General features: G+C 57.5%; 7 protein-coding genes across 7 annotated transcripts; 6 read left to right on the top strand and 1 right to left on the bottom strand.

The window, feature by feature from the left end:
• Positions 1-494: 494 nt before the first annotated feature.
• On the top strand, positions 495-1159 carry CHGG_04849 (uncharacterized protein; the record flags this gene model as incomplete). The annotated part of the gene is made up of 4 exons (XM_001224062.1): positions 495-510; positions 570-588; positions 654-774; positions 833-1159. The coding sequence occupies 4 exons, from the start codon at positions 495-497 to the stop codon at positions 1157-1159; spliced, it is 483 nt and encodes a 160-aa protein (XP_001224063.1).
• A 1622-nt stretch (positions 1160-2781) lies between these two features.
• CHGG_04848 (uncharacterized protein) lies at positions 2782-4744 on the top strand (the record flags this gene model as incomplete). Its single annotated transcript, XM_001224061.1, has 2 exons — positions 2782-2922; positions 2984-4744. The coding sequence occupies 2 exons, from the start codon at positions 2782-2784 to the stop codon at positions 4742-4744; spliced, it is 1902 nt and encodes a 633-aa protein (XP_001224062.1).
• A 1222-nt stretch (positions 4745-5966) lies between these two features.
• CHGG_04847 (uncharacterized protein) lies at positions 5967-6963 on the top strand (the record flags this gene model as incomplete). Its single annotated transcript, XM_001224060.1, has 3 exons — positions 5967-6054; positions 6143-6839; positions 6909-6963. 3 exons carry the CDS (start codon positions 5967-5969, stop codon positions 6961-6963), a joined length of 840 nt encoding a protein of 279 aa, XP_001224061.1.
• A 907-nt stretch (positions 6964-7870) lies between these two features.
• CHGG_04846 (uncharacterized protein) lies at positions 7871-9584 on the top strand (the record flags this gene model as incomplete). The annotated part of the gene is made up of 4 exons (XM_001224059.1): positions 7871-8338; positions 8532-9038; positions 9144-9446; positions 9513-9584. 4 exons carry the CDS (start codon positions 7871-7873, stop codon positions 9582-9584), a joined length of 1350 nt encoding a protein of 449 aa, XP_001224060.1.
• A 690-nt stretch (positions 9585-10274) lies between these two features.
• Positions 10275-13991, top strand: CHGG_04845 (uncharacterized protein; the record flags this gene model as incomplete). Its single annotated transcript, XM_001224058.1, has 4 exons — positions 10275-11874; positions 12051-12131; positions 12187-13707; positions 13780-13991. The coding sequence occupies 4 exons, from the start codon at positions 10275-10277 to the stop codon at positions 13989-13991; spliced, it is 3414 nt and encodes a 1137-aa protein (XP_001224059.1).
• Positions 13992-14755: 764 nt separating this feature from the next.
• On the top strand, positions 14756-16643 carry CHGG_04844 (uncharacterized protein; the record flags this gene model as incomplete). Its single annotated transcript, XM_001224057.1, has 4 exons — positions 14756-14758; positions 15054-15544; positions 15616-15840; positions 15902-16643. 4 exons carry the CDS (start codon positions 14756-14758, stop codon positions 16641-16643), a joined length of 1461 nt encoding a protein of 486 aa, XP_001224058.1.
• An 847-nt stretch (positions 16644-17490) lies between these two features.
• On the bottom strand, positions 17491-18124 carry CHGG_04843 (uncharacterized protein; the record flags this gene model as incomplete). The annotated part of the gene is made up of 2 exons (XM_001224056.1): positions 17491-17966; positions 18040-18124. The coding sequence occupies 2 exons, from the start codon at positions 18122-18124 to the stop codon at positions 17491-17493; spliced, it is 561 nt and encodes a 186-aa protein (XP_001224057.1).
• Positions 18125-18888: the final 764 nt, after the last annotated feature.

The following is an 18888-nucleotide window of genomic DNA, read 5'->3' as shown; positions in this document are numbered from 1 at the left end:
TTGCCTGAGGCATAGAGAAAAAAAAGGTCGCTTTCGACGAGAAATGATCGTTTCCGTTGTGGTCTGGATTCTTGAAGATCTCGAATTGCAGATTGCAGAGCCGCAGTTGTTTGGAAGGGCTTGGCGCCAAGATCGTCTCCCAGACGACAGGGCTGACCATGCCATGGAATGTATGGAACCTTCCGTCGTCTCTTTCCCTTATCTTATCGGCTGGGGGGGCAGAGGCGGGTGGTGGCCAGCCTTCGTCATCGGTGGTGGGCGGGCCACAGTCATGCGAGAAACTAGCGACCTAACTGACCTGAGGTTTGGAAACGGCCCGAGCTTCAGCAGAGCAAAGAACTTGAGATTACTGCAGTCAGGATCACCTACATACCTTTAAACAGTGTCATATTTGATTTTCTGCAAGCGCTGTGCTTTTGGAAGTCGCAGGTCGCGTCATTCAGAGTTTTTTTGATCACGTTCTACCCGCAGTGACCCCCCCAAAGGCTTCCAACATGGCGCAACTTCCTTGTGAGTGCTCGCACGACCATCTGCGCAGTTTCCGAAAAGCTGACCCAACATGCTTCCAGATGCGATCGACGCCGAGACGTGAGCATATATCTATCCATTTTTTAGGTTTCTATTAGGGCCTTAATACTGACCCAAGATTACAGGCCTCTCAACCCCGCCGAGCTAGCCGTACTTCGTGCGCAGTACGAGCGGGAAGGGGATATGGTCGGCCTCCAGACAAAGTTCAACTACGCATGGGTAAAGCTCAATTTCGCACCTCTCATGGTACACACCCGACTTACGGTTTGGAATCCAGGGCCTCGTCAAATCTAGCACCCGCCAGGAACAGCAGCTTGGCGTGATGCTGCTCGCCGAGATTTTCCGAGTATCCACCGAGCGACGCCGCGAATGCCTTTACTACCTCGGGCTAGGCAACTACAAGCTGGGCAACTACGGCGACGCACGAAAATACAACGACATCCTCCTTTCGAAAGAGCCCGGGAATCTACAAGCGCTGAATCTGCAGTCGCTGATCGATGAGAAAGTGGCAAAGGAAGGGCTCATGGGCGTGGCCATCGTCAGCGGCGTGGCGGTCGTGGCGGGTATCGTCGGCGAGTGTGCTGCTCCGGAATTTGGGGCGGAAGAGGTGAAGACGACGTTACTTCACTGAACGAGCGGGTCGTGCAGCATATTTCGGTGTATCGGGGCGATATTGTATTTATACGGGAAGACGGCGGCATCATGACCTTTATGGGGGGGACGGGCTTGTATTTTCTTAGCAGACGACAGCATGACCACTACACCACTACGCAAACATAATAACTACCTACCAGGGCACGTATCTGTTGGGCACCATGCACTGATTTCAGGACACATCAAGCTTCCGAGTTTGTCCGGCACTCTGTTTGAGACCGGAAACCTCTGCGACAAGTTGAGGGAGAAGAAGCAACTGGATCAGGTATCCGCGTCGGGAAGCCGAGGCTGACTCGTTTCCCCGATGGTCTGCCGCTACCTGGGTGAGGGGTGAGGGGGAGTTGGGCATTCTCGGCAGGGGCTGCAGGCACATGTATAAGGCATATATTCGTACATCACACATGCACAATGTACAATATCCAGGTCAACCTTGCCGTGAAGTTAGGTCTCGCTCACCGCGCACAAACTCTGTGGGCGTCTCCTAGAACCGCAAGTGTGACCACGCAAACCTGGAGAAGCGGAGCGCAATTTGGCTACATTTGGAGAACCATCGGGTTTCCTCCTTCCAGGTTACGGGGTTACCTATCAGTTGGGTTTCATCATACCTGTCCTTCCCTTGTGTGGTCAAAATGGAACGAGGTACTTTCAGTCTCGCGACCAATCGCCGCATGACTTGGTCGGGATCTTGGGAGTTGACAGGTTCCTGCACGAGGTGGGCACAGTGGCTTATTTTCTGTGGGGATGACCGTCGACCGAGCCAGCAGAATATGACAGCTGATGAGGTGGGAAATGTGCCTTCAGCTTCTATCGATTTCTTGCGTCATCTTTTTTCTTCTGTCTTTATAATCCTGGGAATAGTTATACCTTGTGCATTACGGCAATTCGTACCTGTGTTGGTAATAAACCCGATTGCTCACATTCAGACGATCAGGTATCCCGGCTATCGTATTATCGTACTTGACATTGGACGAATACATCCAGGCACATGGTGCTATCAATTTCTAGAGTTTCCCCATAGGTGCCTGGGGTGCCTTAGCCCTTATCAACTAAGCAGCTGCGGTGACGCAGCTCGCAGGTGGGGGAGTCCACTTTCCAGGGTAGGTCTCTCGGCAGAGCCCACTTTGAGATTCCATAGGGGTTCACGCTCTTTCCATCAAACGGCACCAACATCAACCCAGCATCACCGTTTGCGACCACCGCTGCGTAAAACATAAACAATTCGGCTTCGGGGTGCCGAAGCATGATCAAAGGTTCGACCGCATAAATCACCCAGCCGCCTCACGCGAAGACTCAAACACCCGCCATTGCTCGCGCTTTCTTTCAACGCTCTAATAACTGGGGACAGTGACTAGAGTGGGGCAAACGGAGGCCCAGCTTAGTGGCATCAGGTCTCGCCTTGAGGCACACCTACCCCCGTACCTTTCGACATCTTCGCTACAACCAACCTCAAAGTCGAGGAAAACCCACGCGGTCGAGTTCTGATTACAAGCCGACACAGTGGCGTTCCGAGCACGGCTCGCGCTCGCCGCCATCACCGGCGTAGTTGGCGCCATCGCTGCTTACCAGCGAGCTAACCAAATCCCACCCGAACCACCCGGCATGGCGTCCTCTGCTCGGGCTTCCCGCCCCCCCGAAGGCGAAAATTCGGAGGTGCTATTCTGTCACGCCTGTCGGAACGAATGGTATCGACTCAACGAGTCTTTGAGTTGTCCTCGATGCCAGAGCTCGTTCACCGAGATTGTAAGTGACGGTTACCCCGCGATTCTCGTCGTTGCCCACCTCCGCTGACTTGCCGAACCAGATAGATGATTCCAACGATCCGGAGGACGGTATACGGATTACAGGGTTCCCCTATTTTACAGGCCTTACCGCTGCCCCCTCTCCAAGAGAAAACCCATACGGCAATTCGGCACAGCCGAACGAAGCCCAGTCTGCTTTTGGCGGCACTCGCCCCGAGCCGCGTTTCGGTGCGCAAAATGACGGTGGCCAAACCAGCGACAGCGAACCCGCCCTTAGACGTTTTGACGGTGGCCAAATCAACGACAGCGAAGCCGTCCTTAGGCGTTTTACAGATATGTTATTCAATGACTTCGGGGCTGGGAGAGCTGTGCGCTGGAACCCCGGGTCGGACGACCTATTCCCGGCGGAAGAGAACCTGTTCCGGCCAGGGAGCAGGGTACAACATACCACCGTGCGGACGGGCCCGTTCGGCGCGCGCACAAGCGTCACTGTCACAAGCAGAACCATAGGTGGAGGCGGCCCCGATCAGTCGCCGCTCAACGCGGGCACGTACGTCATCCCTATGGGCGACCACCCTCATCCTGGCGGGCGGCGGATACGCGCAATCACCATCATCAACAACCGTGTAACTGACGCTAATGAGCCGCTTAGATTGTTCGACCAGCTCTTTGGCAACCCCTGGGGCGTAGCAGGTCCGGAGGACGCGGCCCGGCGGGAGCGCGGTGCAGTAGACCCGGCCTTCCCCCTGTTGGGCGGACTTCAGCAGCTTCTGAACACCTTGTACAACCCTGCATCGGCAGTACGTGGTGACGCAGTCTTTACGCAGGAAGCACTGGACCGCATCGTCACTCAGCTCATGGAGGCGTCGCCTCAGACTAACGCAGCACCTCCTGCAACGCAAGCAGCCATCGAAAAGCTGGAGAAAAAACAGGTAGACGACGCGATGCTTGGAGCAGAGGGCAAGGCCGAGTGCACCATCTGCATCGACGAGATCAAGAAGGGCGACGAAGTGTCAGTGCTCCCGTGTAAGCACTGGTACCACGGCGATTGCGTCATCCTTTGGCTCAAGGAGCACAACACGTGTCCCATCTGCCGGATGTCCATCGAGAACCCGGGGGGCGGTGAAAATAATAGCAACAACAATGGAAACAGCGGTAGCGGTAGCGGCGGCGGCAGCAGCAGCAGTAACAGGGATGACGGTAACCGAGCGTCGCCTGCCGACCCTTCTGTATCGATGTCCTCATCAGGCTGGACCTTTGGCATCCCACCGCCAGTCTCCCCAGGCCCAAGCACCTTTTCCGCCTCCACTCGCCCCACCTTCGGGAGAATTGGGAGCAGCAACCGGTTCCGCAGCGCTCGTGAGAACATGGAACGGCTGGACTCGATCCGTAATCTGGCGACCGGCGTGGAACAGCCATCATCATGGTCGAACTTCCAGCGGCAGAGTCCCCACTCGCCCCCGGGTGCCTGGCCGACGATGTCGGACGCGGAGGATACGAGCCAGGTAAGGGCTAGGAGCCCGTCGGCTCCGAGGGAGAGGGACACAGAGAGAGAGGGTGATGATGGCGTGGGACACGATACGAGTGGCCGTGTACGCCCGGCCAGGATGAATAGTGTCGGGACGCAGGGCGGAATGAGTTGGACCAGTGGACGGCGGTTGTCACAAACTGTTCGACAGTCCCAGTCCCAGTCCCAGTCCCAGTCCCAATCGCAGCCGCAACAACAGGCCCCGCAGCAGTCACCACACCAGCCCCAACCCCAGGGCGGTTCGGGGAATGGGCCGCTTGGGTGGTTCAGGCACTTTGGGCGAAGGAGCGGCTAATTGGTATTTCATCATATGGCTGGGTCAATGGAGGAAGTGGCCTTTGGACTGGAGCCGTCAAGTTGAGGTCTTCAAGGACCCAGAGGCGGCTTCCGGGCCTACCTCTGGCCTGGGTTGGCAGAGGACTGAGGAAAACAGGGGCTGGGAGTTGAGTCGAGTCCCAGCCCGTCCATTGACGGGCTTACAGGGTCGACGACGAAACACAAATATCACGGAAAACTCCCCAATTTTATGGAAGTGATGCCCCTACAGTCCCGTTATTAGGTGGCTGGCTTCGGAGCATACAGACACCTGGATGAAAAGTAATAACGGGGGTGTTGGCGGTTGGGTTGGATTTTATGTAACTATGTATCTTTGGTAGGGGTGTTTGCGTATGGTCAGGACAATTAGACAGCGAGTTCTTCTATCACCTTTTCCCGTGTGCACACAGTTCGTGCCTATTGTCTATGAGAGACGACGGGAAACGTGTCCTTTGCCTCAAACTCAGCTGAGGTTGCCGAACAAAACGAAACCACAGGTAAGGCTTGGCATAGCACCGACCTACCCATAGAATGGAAATGTTGACATTTGAGGACTCGGGTTTGGCTACTGATAACTTAATAAATTATGATATTCATATCCGGAAACCGTGAGAATAGGTAGGTACCGAATTATGCATGGAAAAATTACCGAGCTCGCCGTGGCAGACCAAGCATGACTCCCCATGTAGGGAGTACGTTAGGGCCTCGTCAGCTCCAGCTTCCCCACACGCCCTGGTTGGCTAACTCCCGCTCCCGCCTTGCTGGCCTGACCGATTCGGTTATAAGTGTGCGGCACTTGCGGTGACCAGATATTTTCTCGGGGTTTATTTGATCATCATGTAGGATTGATGTGGTCGCGTTATCACTGCTAGTTTGGAGTTTGGATTTCGAGGGCTTGGTGACCGCGTCCCCCCATTTCTCCCTTTCTCTCTCAACTCAACCTAGTCCGCCGTCCAGTTCTGCTGTTTAGTTCTCATTCTCTCTACCACACCAACCTAAAGCCTGGTGACTCTCCACCATCCGACTTTATACTAGGTAGGCAGATGAACGTGGCGAGCGTTGCTGTTTACCTAGCGCCGTTGCCTCACTTACATCCTCGCCGCGTCACCGTCTGCACGTCGTCGTCCGAGGACGCCAACTAGTCCCACCGTTTGTCAAACCGCTGCCTAATAGTACGGCGAACGAGGCAGCATCAGTCAGCCATGCGCTCCTCCTTTACCGCCACCTGGCCGCTCGTGCTGTCGATGGTACACGCGTTCGCGAACGGCCTGCCAATCCCCCCTCACAAGGGTATGCCTCCAACCCAACACACCTCCCCAATCCAGACCCACCCACCTTAGGTACCAAACCAACTATTTAACACCCGTCACATCTCCAGATACCGCAGAACCAGCAGCTCCTGCCCTCGCGGCACCACCCCCACCCCCACCCGTCCTCATCTCACAAGACACGGGGGTAGCCGCCGAACTGGCATGCGTCTTCCGCACCGCGCTGCGCAAGGCCGGGTACGCCGCCGACGTGCTGCGTCGGAAGGGTGGTCGTTATGGTGGTGGTGATGTTGTCAATGACGGCGAAGCCCTTCAGGGACAACTGCACTATCTCCGCCGCCGTGGTGGAGAAGTTGATTCGCCGCGCACGGAGGGGGTCACTGGTCATGGTGACTCCGTTTCTGGATCTCAGGAGGGTATTGCGGAGGACCTTGGGCGCCTGCTTCGCAAGCTGGTGCCGTTTTATCCTGCGGTGTTTACCTTACCGTCCGTGGCCATTGGTGTCGGGTTGATGCTGGTTAGTTTTGTGGCCATATGGTGCGGATTTGTATGCCGTGATGCCCTTGGTAAGGGCAGGTGGCTGCGGTGGGGAGCGCGGGAGGGGAGGAGTAGGTTGCGGGGTGAAGAACCGGTTAATTGGGATTTGAGGGAGAAGGGAGAGGAGTTGTTGGACGAGAGGCAAGGGGGTTATGGTGAGGAGAGGTATAGGGATGAGAAGGCGGGTTTTGATGAGGAGAGATATCGGGATGAATATGTGTCATTGATGTTTGAGGATATCGAGGATATCGAGGATGTGGAGGAGAGTGAGTATGTGGAGGATAGCGAGGGAGAAAATGAAGAGCAACTGACTCTTGGGGATGAAATTGCGTCTTTTAGGTCGGCGGTTGACTTGGTCGAGAGTATGGTTGCCGCAGCGGGAGTAAGGCATTGAATACCTAAGACGAGATTTCAACCGGAGCAAGGCTGGCTGTCATACACCTATCTCGGGAGGTACCTACTACGTGAATGCCAGCCCACCTACCGAGAACCTAGAGATGTGCTTCATCTTAAATCGCAAGAGAGGTACCTATATCCAGAAACGGACACCCAAGTGGTCTTCGCCTGGAACCCGTGGACGTCAGTCTTCCTACCTGCATACTTATGGCGTGGTTCTAGGAAGAACCGGGAGCCCGCAGCCCGCCTTCTTTGTCTCGTTCCTGAAGGAATGTGTACTTCGAGGCAAATAATAGGACCAACAGGCGGGTGATACAGGCAAAAGATAACGCACAACTCATCGCAGCTCGCCCCAATCGCAGAGCGTCGCTCGAAAAGCAGAGGAAGAGGACGAACATGCGTTGTGCCGTGATTGGCTGAGAAGGGCATGAAACACCCAAATTGGCACCCAAACCCCGCTATCAGCTTGTTCCAGGCCTTACCAGTGGTACCTGGGTCCGTCATCTAGCGGGTGGAGCCTCCTGAGCCAATCCCTTTGACAACGCTTCCTCAGCGGGCCTGCAGCACCGATTCCGTCTCGTTCGTCTCCGCCGATCCATTGGCTTGGTTCCCCATCCCCGACCCAAGCACGACAACGGGCTTTGACTCTTGCCAAAACTCCGCAATTTTCGTTGGAAGCTAATTAAACCCGCCCAACGCCTCTTTGCTTCGAGCTATCGCAGGGACCGACTTTTGCCCGCACCACCCGACCTCTGCCCCGACCCCGCGCAGCGAAAACGAGCCGCAGAGAAACGAACAAGCAAACAAGAGGACCGACGTTCTGGCTTGACAACCAGTTAAACCTGCCGCCTGCCGTCTGCTGCCTTCACACCCCCCCCACACCTACCGATCGGCTTGTTGACATCATGGCCGACGACCCGCACAACACAAGCGAAATTTCGGATCATGCCGAGCCCGCTGCTGTCGTCGCAAAAGAGGACGCCGAGACCACCGCCGCACGGCGTGAGCTCAAGCAAACCACCATTTCCGAGAAGCGGGGGCGCGATGCCGTGCAGCTCTCGCAGGACGACAAGAGTGCCTCGGAGGATGAAGGGCCCAAATCCAAGTCCCGGCGGCTCACACCGCCCATCAGTCTGAGCGCGTCAAGTGACGACATGTTGAAAGCGCAGATTTCTTCACCCAAGAAGAAGCGAGCCCACGATGAGGTGGACGAGAATAAGGATGTTGCCGAGGCCCCGCTCGGAGGAACGCCCAACAAGGCTGCCAGTCCAACAACGGTCCCAAACAGGACGAACCGGTCTGAGCCCGAGAAGAAGCGACCACGGGACCGCCAAGCAAGTGCATCCGCCGTGCAGGGCGGGAAGGAAGAAGTGGTAAGTAACCCGCTCAGCCCCGCGGCGACCCACGGTGGTAACACAAATCAGGAACCTCTCTCTGCCAGCGCATCACCGAGGTCGAGCATGGAGCAGACAGAAGCGCGAGACTCGCCCACCATGTCCGACGCCACACGGCCCAAGCAAACATCAAGTTCGGCCTTTGCTAGCTCCGGCTTTGCCAAACTCGCAGCCTCGTCAACCTCGCCGTTTGGTAGCTTCGGCGGCCCAGGAAAATCCAGCCTGTTTGGTTCGTCGTCGGGGCCCTCCTCCTTGGGCGGTGTTCTCGGCGGCTCCAAGCCGGCCGCCCCCCTCAGCACCCCCGAAACTCAGCTTCGGCGGAGCTGCCGCCTCGTCTCCGTTCGCCGGGCTAAACGGGCAGAGCACCACCGGTTCGGTGTTTAAGTCGAGCCCCTTTGCGAGCGCTCTTGGCGGCAGCGCCCTGTCAGGGCCGCGCATCAACTTTGGCAAACCTGGCGAGGTCCTTAAGAGCGACAAGCCGGCCAAGCCGTTCGGTGCGCCAGACAGCGACGCCGAGGATAAGTCGGAGGAGGAAAGCAACGAGGACGAGGACGCCAAGGGTGATGCCTCGTCGGATGATGAGGCTAAGGAAGAGGATGGGGATAGGGAGGCGTCCAAGGGAGCTGAGGAGAAGAAGAAGCCCAAGTTGCAGAAGAGTAAGCGCGCTCGCCCCTCTATCGTATGCCCCGGCCTTTACTAACCTTCCTAGTTGTGGTCGACGACGGTGAGGGCGAAGAAAGTGACTCTTTTCTCCGTGCGGGCCAAAATGTACCTCATGGAAAAGGACGTTGGGTGGAAGGAGCGTGGCGGGGGTATGCTCAAAATCAATGTGCCCAAGTCAACAGTCGATCTGGACGACAATGGGGTGCCCGACCCGACCTCCTTCGACGCCTCGGTTCTAGCGGACGAAGACGACGACCAGCTGAAACACGTCCGGCTCATCATGCGGCAGGATCACACCCTGCGTGTCATCTTGAATACCGTACTCCTGCCGGCCATGAAGTTCCAGGTCACCAACCGGCTCAAGACGTCGACTGTGGGGTTCACAGCATTTGAAGAGGGCGTGGGGCGCCAAGTGCAAATGAAGGTGCGTAGAAATTCACACAACGTCTTACGGTTGATACAAAAAGAATCCTCTGTTGACGATTTGTAGCTGAGCGAGGTCAATGCCACGGCATTCTCGCAGATCATAGAGATGTTGAAGAAACGGCTTGCCGATGTTTAGGTGCGGCCCCGGCGGCCAGCCATGATGTACTTCCTCAACAGGATAACCGCGCTCCTTATTCCCTTCCCTTTGTCTCGGCACGCAAGAGCGCCTGACCTGGTTACAATTTGTTGGTAACGGGGCCATCAGGGGAAGATGGTTACCATGCATTTTCGGTAAAAGGAGGGTGTTTGCGGCATTGGGAGGTTACCTTCGACGGGTCCGGCCTGGCGGGGGGTTTCTTTGCAACAAGGGCCCAAAAGAACTACGTTACCAACCTACCTATGGTGGGTTTTTTATGGGAGGTGTCTCTCGGGTTCTGTCGGTTTCTGTACCTATACTCTACTTACAACGGTTGGATGGCCCGCCGTCCTCTCCGAGCACCGATATACCTTAGCGCCCTCTATTTTGGGGCAGTAGACAGGGCAGCAGCAGCGCTAGATGGGTAGCGGGCGACGGAAATAGTTGTATTCTTATTAGCACTCGTGTCAAATAAAGCATTTGAATTTAGCTTTCCTGGGATACCTACGTTTGGTGGAGTAAAATGTCTGAGTGGTCATTGTTAGGGACACCACGTGCAGTCCCGCCACTTTCGCGAACCACTTAACGCGCTCAATCGCGTCTCCCGACACCCAGCACCCATCAAAGACATCCCTTTTCCAACTTCCAACTCCACATCAAGGAATCAGAAAACATCCGCGGGGAAACACCATGCCCATAACCAACGATGAAATTGCCCCGGGGGCGATAAGTCTCGGCAAGCGCAAGCGCGGCCGCACCACCGACGGACCACGGCCGAGCCCAAGCCCATCGCAGAACACACCACCATCTCTCGAGACAGGATCAACCAATGCCAGCGATACACCCACACCAAACGCATCAGCCCCCAAGAAACCCGACGAAAACAAAACCAAGACCAAACGGGCGAAAAGCAAAGCCCCAAAACCAACCTCAAAACAATCATCAACCCCCTCCTCTTCCCCTTCGCCCTCCTGGCCCCTTTACCTAATCCACATCGAAAAGGTCCACCGCGCCCTGAACCTCGTGTCGACGTTTGTCTCGGCCCGGCGCCAGGTCGCGCCCACGCTGGAGACGCTGCGCCCGGCGGTCGAGGCTCATCTGCGGTGTGGGTTGGTGGTGGAGGATGTTGCTGGGGTTGTGGCATTGAGGAGGGGCGGGGGGGTTGGGGATGGGGGTGGTGGTGGAGGTGGTGCGGATGGAGATGGTGGAAGTGGGAGTGGGAGTGGGAGTGGGAGTGGGAGTGGGAGTGGGAGTGGGAATGGGGGTAACGCCAATGGGAGAAACAGCGGGATCAGGTTTGAATACGTCAGTGAAACCGACTTAGCCCTCTCCATGGGGGCCGTCGAGGCCGAGCGCGAGCGGGAGTACCTCGTTCAGGACAGTGAGGCGGCCGGGCCAGGCCGGGATGAACAGGTGCTGGTGTTTGAGTTTCTGGATGCCGAGTTGACCGAGTCCAAGGGCGTCAAGGGGCGCGGCGGAGAGGACCGTATGCGGATGCCTGTCTTCAGCCAGGCGCAGATGATGCGCTTGATTGAGCGGCGGAATGCCAAGTTTGTGCAGGCTGTCAACGAGTTTGTTGACCGCTGCGTTGTCGGGGGGCTGGATCCGGAGATGGTGCTGAAGGATGCGAGGGAGGCGTATGTTCCCAAGATGGCCGAGTTTGAGGTGGAGGAACCTGGGAAACTGACCAGCACGCTCCCGGCGAGCATACCCCGCGAGAGGAAGAGCATACCCGAGATTGTCCAGGAGATCAAGGACAGCCCGTGGTACACCGGGCAGATCGTGCCTGACGGGCACAGGGTGTTTGAAGCACAGGATGCGGTCTACGGGGACCTAGATTTTCTGCTCAGCCAGGACCTGGTCAACACCCTGTACAACACCAAGGGGATTACGAGATTCTTTGCGCACCAGGCTGAAGCCATCAACGCGCTGCATGAGGGGTACAATGTCGTCGTGGCGACGTCGACGAGCTCAGGCAAGTCACTCATCTATCAGCTCCCCGTGCTGCACGCTCTAGAACAGGACCACAACACTAGAGCCATGTACATCTTCCCGACGAAAGCCCTAGCTCAGGACCAGAGGAGGAGTTTAAGAGAGATGGTAGGCTTCATGCCGGGGATGGGAGATGTGCTTGTGGAGACGTTCGATGGGGACACGCCCATGAGCGAGAGGAATGTCATCCGCGATGATGCGAGGATTATTTTCACAAACCCAGATATGTTGCACATTACGATCTTACCCCAGGAGGACAGATGGCGAACGTTTCTAAAAAACCTAAAATATGTTGTCGGTAGGTCTTGCATGCCGGGGAAGTTTGGACCGCGAGACTGACAGCAGCAGTTGACGAACTACATTATTACAACGGCCTTATGGGATCTCATGTCGCCTTTATCATGAGGAGGCTGCGTCGGACATGCGCTGCGCTTGGTAACAGACATGTCAAGTTCATTTCGTGTTCGGCAACAGTCGGGAACCCAGAGGAGCACTTTAAGAAGATATTCGGCATCGAGGATGTGCGGCTGGTCGACTTTGACGGGTCTCCGTCCGGTAAGATCTGGATCGCCCAGGGGCACCAAGGCAACATGCTAACAATTGTCTACAGGACGCAAAGAGTTCCTGTGCTGGAACACTCCCTACAAAGACCCCGGGGACCCAGCAAGCGGGCGCGGAAACGCAATGCTCGAGTGCTCTCGACTGTTCTGCGAGCTGATCCTTCGTGGTGTCAGGGTAATAGCCTTTTGTAGGGTTCGCGAGCAGTGCGAGAAGCTGGTAAGTGCGGTCAAACAGGAGCTAGTAACCCTTGGCCGCAGCGAGGTCGTCGCGCGGGTCATGGGCTACCGCGGGGGATACACGGCCCAGGACCGCCGGCAGATCGAGAGCGAGATGTTTGAAGGGAAGCTCCTCGGCATTGTTGCCACAACTGCGCTAGAACTCGGCGTTGATATCGGAACGCTCGACTGCGTACTTACCTGGGGATTCCCGTACACCATCGCCAACCTCAGACAACAGAGCGGGAGAGCCGGCCGAAGAAACAAGGACTCGCTTTCCATCCTCGTCGGTGACGGTTTCGCCACGGATCAGCACTACATGCAGAATCCAGACGAGCTCTTCACCAAGCCGAATTGCGAGCTGCAGGTGGACCTGGACAACATGCTCGTCAAGGAAGGCCACGTTCAATGCGCAGCCTATGAGATGCCCATCCGACCAGCCGAAGATGCCACCTACTTTGGCAACGACCTCCCCCAGCTCTGCTCAGAGCGCCTTATCCAGGACGAGACGGGCTTCTACCACTGCCACCCCCGCTTCCGGCCGCTCCCCTCCCGGTTCGTGTCGATCCGCGACACGGAAGAAGACCACTTCGCCATCATCGACACGACAAACAACCGCAACGTCGTCCTCGAGGAACTCGAAGCCTCACGCGCGACCTTCACCCTCTACGACGGCGCCATCTTTTTACACCAAGGTAACACCTACCTAGTCCGCGACTTCAACCCGGACAAGCACCTCGCGCGGGTGGAGCGGGTCAAAGTCGACTGGCTGACCTCGCAGCGCGACTACACCGACGTGGATCCCGTGGAGACGGAAGCCGTCAAGCGCATCACGGGATCGCGGTCGCGGGCCTTTTACGGCACGATCCGCATCCGGCAAGTCGTCTTTGGCTACTTCAAGGTAGACGCGCGGCGCAACAACCGTATCGTAGACGCCGTCGACGTCGACAACCCGCCCGTGATCCGTTACAGCAAGGGCATGTGGCTGGACGTGCCCCAGCGCGCGCTCGACATCCTCTCAGCACGGCGTCTCAACGCCGCCGCGGCCATCCACGCCGCCCAGCACGCGCTCGTGAGCTTGATCCCCAATTTCGTCATCAGCACCCCCGGCGACGTGCGCACCGAATGCAAGAGCGGGCGCAAAGAGCTCTCCCACAACAGCAAAAAGCGCGAAACCCAACGCAAACGCCCCGCGCGCCTCACGCTGTACGACGCCAAAGGCGGCGCCGGCGGCTCCGGCATCAACACCAAAGCCTTCGAATTCATCGACCTGCTCCTGCAACAGCGCGCGCGCGCGTGGTGGCCTGCCCCTGCGCGTGCGACGCCGGCTGCCCGGAGTGCTGCGCGTCGGCGACGTGCGGCGAGATGAACGAGGTCATGAGCAAGGCCCGGCTGCGAGGTGGTGCTGCGCGCGCTGCTGGACGAAGAGATCGATGTGGACGCGCTGCCCATGGGGCCTGAGGAGAGCGCGCCTGTCGGGCTGGAGACGGTGGTGTTGGCGGAGGCGGTGCCGGCGAGGGATGGGCAAGGGCTGGTGGTGGGAGGGGGCGATGGGGATGGGGATGGTGATGGTGCTGGCGAAGGTGCTGGCGACGGCGATGGCGGCGGCGTTGGCGGGGACAGTGGAGCGAGTCAGTGACGGAATGGAGATAAGCGGGGCCGGCCGTTGATGATTATTTTAGGCTACCATCGCCGAGTCTTGCCGAGCCCGAAGCTGATCTTGGCCGGCGGCGTGTGCCGCTGACTGCCGTGGGTGCCTTTTGGCCTCGGAACGGCGCGGTTGTGGGGCTGTTTGATTTACTCTGTACCAAAAATGACAAACAAGATTGTCAGAGCATCGTATCTTTCTTTTCCCCAGCTTGACGAGAAAATCCCCCAAAAGGCATTGAAGCTAAGCTTTGCCGGACCCACGCCATTGGTGAAATCTGCGCCTGGCCTCGGCCGATCTGCACTCAACCCCTGGTCTCAGCTCCAGCGCGACGCAGCTAGACAGGGACCACAACCCCCAAATTAAAAGCTTAAAAAACTTGTTCACGAGAATGGAATGGCTGTCCCCTGCCCGTTCCGAGACAGTTGGATGATGTTCGGCTTGCTGCACGTCAGCGGCTGAGGGATAGCCAAAGCCAACAGCCAACAACTCGATCTTCAAGATTCGTACAGAGTATGTGCAAGCGAGGCGCATTGGACCAACGGCGGCATGGTTTTGATGTAATCCTGTTGTTTGGTTGTTGACTGCCGACGGGGGTGGCGTTGCGCCTTCTTTCTCACCCGCCGCGATCCATAAAAAACTCCTGAAACGGGAGCCAAGCAACGCGCGCCAGGTGGCTTGGGAAAGGCGCGAATGAGGGACGCTACGGGCGCCATGTTTTATTTTCTCCACGGAGGTCCTGCCGAGATCCCTTGATGGTTGGTTCCTTCTCTGTTCCTGGGTTGAGTTTACCCCAGACCATCCTGCCGGGCTCGCGTTACTTAGGAGTGGGCTTCCCGTCCCCGGCAAGACGAGTCGAGTTTCAAGTTGAACACGGCCGACCTCCTTTTTGTGCAGTTAGTCCTTCCAAATTGCATGTGTATTTTTTCCCACGGCATCTGAACTGGACGACATCAGACAGAAGGAGTTAAACACCATTTCACTTCCACGACGACCACCACCACTGCACAATGGCGACAAACTCACCACCACCCCCAAACGCTACAACCACAGCAATCCTCCCGGTCACCAACCCTCCCCCCAAACTCTTCCTCCTCCTCCCCAACACCCGAAGGAGAGAAGCCGAAGCCCGCCCAGCACCAACAAACCACGCCGACGACCCCCTCCACGCACAATGGCCTGCTCAGCCCGTTGCCGCTGCACAGCGCCGAGGTGGGCCTGACGCGCGAGCTGACGCCCGTGGAGCGCATCCAGCGCATCTTCGCGGTGCGCGCGTCGGGCGACGCCGGCCGCTCGGGCGTGCACCCGACCATGTTCCTGCGCAACGTCTTCCGCTCCGCCAGCTGGGCCTCGCGCATCGTCAACGTGCTGTGGCCCGTCGTGCCTGCTGCTATTGCGGTGCGCTACGCCATGCCGGATAACCATCTGGTGATTTTTATTCTGAGCTATTTGGCCATGGTGCCGTGTGCGAATTTGATTGGGTTCGCGGGCCAGGAGTTGAGTCGCAAGTTCCCGCATGTGATGGGGGTCATTATCGAGACTACGTGAGTTTGCTGCTGCTCTGTATGGGTGAGGATGGGGGGGGGGTGTGGCATGGGGCGCTGACTGGAAATAGGTTGGGGAGCGTGGTTGAGATCATCATGTTCATCGTGCTGATCACCCGGCCGGCAAACCCAAAGATCGACTACATCCAGGTGATCCAGGCCGCGATTCTGGGGTCGGTGTTGGCCACCATGCTGCTATGCCTTGGACTGTGCTTCGTCGCGGGCGGTCTGAAGCGGGAAGAGACGCATTTCAACGAGGCCGTGAGCGAAGCCGGAAGCGGGTTGCTTCTGACGGCGTGAGTTCAACCTCCTTGAAAGTTGGAGTACCTGCTTATGAATAACTAACAATATACACAGCGGCTTCGGCCTGGCCATCCCCACCGTCTTCGAACACAGCCTCAGCGGCAAGATCCCGCAGGACGAGCTCATCGACAAGACCATCGAGATCTCGCGCAGCACCGCCGTTTTGCTCATGATCGCCTACCTCATCTACATCTTCTTCCAGTCCCAAACCCACCACGGCATCTATGATGCCATCTTCGTGGCTGACGAGGAGCGCGACGCCGACAAGCACCTGGAGCGCAAGCACCACCGCCTGACCTTTACTGAGTGCTGCATCGCGCTGACCGTGGCCATCGCCCTCGTCACCATCATCGCCATCGCCCTCGTCGATCAGATCCACTACCTCGTTGAGGAGCGGGGCGTGTCGGACGCCTTCGTCGGCCTCATCCTCATCCCGCTGGTCGAAAAAGCGGCAGAGCATTTGACGGCCATCGACGAAGCCTACGACAACCAGATGAACTTTGCCCTGTCGCACGTGCTAGGTGCCACGCTGCAGACGGCCCTCTTCAACGCCCCGCTCGTCGTCATTGTCGGCTGGGGGCTGGGCAAGCCCATGGGGCTCAATTTTGAGGTCTTTGACGTTGTTGTGTTGTTGTTGGCCATCCTCACCGTCGGCAACTTCTTGCGCGACCAGAAGAGCAACTACCTCGAGGGCGCCCTGTGCGTGCTGGTGTATGTTGGAATTGCCGTAGCTGCGCTGTATTATCCGAACCCGCACACCATTGCGGCGGCGGAGGGGGGTGGCGAGCATCACTGAGCTTTGTAGAGGGCTGGTTTTTTGTTGGGCGTGTTTTTTGGAAGCGGCATGTTGATACACTTGCGGTTGAGTTGATATACACTTACGGCGGGATTTTTGAGGATAGTACCATTGAACATCGGGCTTTTTACCCAGGTGGCAAGTGGCATTAGACCTTTTGCCATTGAGACCATAATACAATCCAAATTCTCCTTAAAAGACCCCCGGTATCAGTATGATGATATTGAGCGCAAAGAATGGTTGCAGCAGCCACCCGCACATGGAATAGCTCTTACAACCGTGATGAATATTTTACAAGGCCACGCCAGCACGAACCCCGCCCCCTCCATCCCGCGAAAAGACTTGACCGCACCAACCCACCCAGCCTTAGCTAATAAAGCAGAGGCACCCCAGGCCGAGATAGAAGACGAAGAGCGGATATACTGCCAGGCCGACCCTGTTCTTGACCACGCCGCTCCCGCCGAGGATACTCACGCCCGCGGCCAGGGACCAGGCCACCAGGACGAGATAGACCGGGATGCGCGCAATCCAGTGTAGCCGCAGGGCTGACAGCAGCGCGGCCACGACGAGCGGGAACAGGGTGTAGCCAATGCACGCAGATGCTCTGCGCGAAGGAGCTGCCGAGTGTCAATACCGCGGAGGTGAGGAGGGGAGAGGGGATAAGCCAAAGACTCACATATTCCCCCCCAACAACTTGATCTGCACCGTCACAACCGCCATGCCCACCCACACCATGGCAAACACCCCACTAAACACCACCTCCCGCTGCTCCTCCCGACTCTGCAGACACAACAACGTACTCAACAACAAACAAAACACCAACGGGCCCCCACAAATCCCAATTCCCTCAACCCCCCGCCCCGCAGCATACTCCCCGGCCGCACCACTCCCACCTGCACTTCCCACCACCCCCCAACAAACTCTCCGCATCCAACACCCTTCCCGCCAACCCCGCCAACTCCTCCCTCGCCCCCGCAAACCCCCCGCTCCGCAGCGAGGCGTACGCGCCCCGCAGCGAGTCCGGCCCGCCCCACGCCGCGAACAGGTGCCGCGGGTACAGCACCTCGAGCAGCTTGCGCCAGACGGCGAGCAGGTCGCGCCGCAGCGTGGCCCACACGGACTCGTCGATGGTGGAGGGCGACGCGGCCGACGCCGTCGTCCGGTCTTCGCCGGGAATGCGCGACGTCCAGGAGGAGGCGTGCCCCGAGCTGCGGCTGCCGATGCTGCCGGTTAGGCCGGGGGTGGTGGTGTTGGTGGTGGTGGTGGTGGTGGTGCGGGAGGTGGTGGGTTGGGAGAGGGGGTCGTCGAAGGTGTTGAGGTCGGCTGGAGTGGAGGGGGTGGGTTGGTTAGTGGTTTGGTTTTGGTTTGAGGTGGAGAAGGGGGGAGAGGGGATTACCATCATCGGGGTCGATCAGGTCGTCGTCGTCGTCGATGTCGACGGCTGGGACGTTTTGGTAGTCGCGGCGTTTTGGTGCGGCCATGTTGGTATGGTTGGGTCAGACCCGAGAGGCTGGGCGTTGGGAATTTTCGCTATTAAAAGAAGGATCGGAGGGGTCGTGGGGTTGCGGATTGATTCAGTCGCCGTCGTCGTTTCGCGCGTGAAGTTGTTAAAGGGTCCACGGTTGCCTCAAGCTTGCGTTGCGCAAGTGGGCTGGTGCTGTAGGGGTCTTGGCAAGCTGGCCCAAGCTCCTCCGCATTGGATGCAAGGAATGTGGGGTGGGGATCTTCTCTCCATGAATTGGAAAATTACAAGTGCATTTACGGGACCCAACAGCATCGAAAACCCGGTCAATACGTCTTCCCAAGCGGACAGGCTGACTCCTATGCCAGTGATATGTAATTAACATGCTGCGTAAGTCGTAGTCTCGCGGACGTCTAAAAGATTTTGCAGTGCAGCCCAGAATCCCCAGCAAGATCCTCTCACCACTTAAACTGCTGGTCATACGCTTGAGTCGGAGCCGAAGGACCGGCGTGTTAACCTCGGATTTGTAAGTACAATGTCGAATACACAATACATTGTTATCTCAAAGTAAGCGGGAGAAGCGTCCAGCAGTGAACAATTGACTGGTTTATATGCCCGAGCCAACATCGGCTTCAACTGTGAGCCAACGAGATCAGCAGAGGCTAACGGCCAGTGTGGATGCAACGGTATGCCGATCGGTTGTTGCCGGGATGATGGTCCGTGGATATGCAGTCTACGGTCTAGTCTCTATTCTAGCTGTCTCGGAGTTATTGATAACTAGAG

Source organism: Chaetomium globosum, genomic scaffold (genome assembly GCF_000143365.1).
Source record: "Chaetomium globosum CBS 148.51 scaffold_4 genomic scaffold, whole genome shotgun sequence".
Lineage (NCBI taxonomy): Eukaryota > Fungi > Ascomycota > Sordariomycetes > Sordariales > Chaetomiaceae > Chaetomium > Chaetomium globosum.
This window is presented reverse-complemented; position numbering and strand designations above follow the sequence as displayed.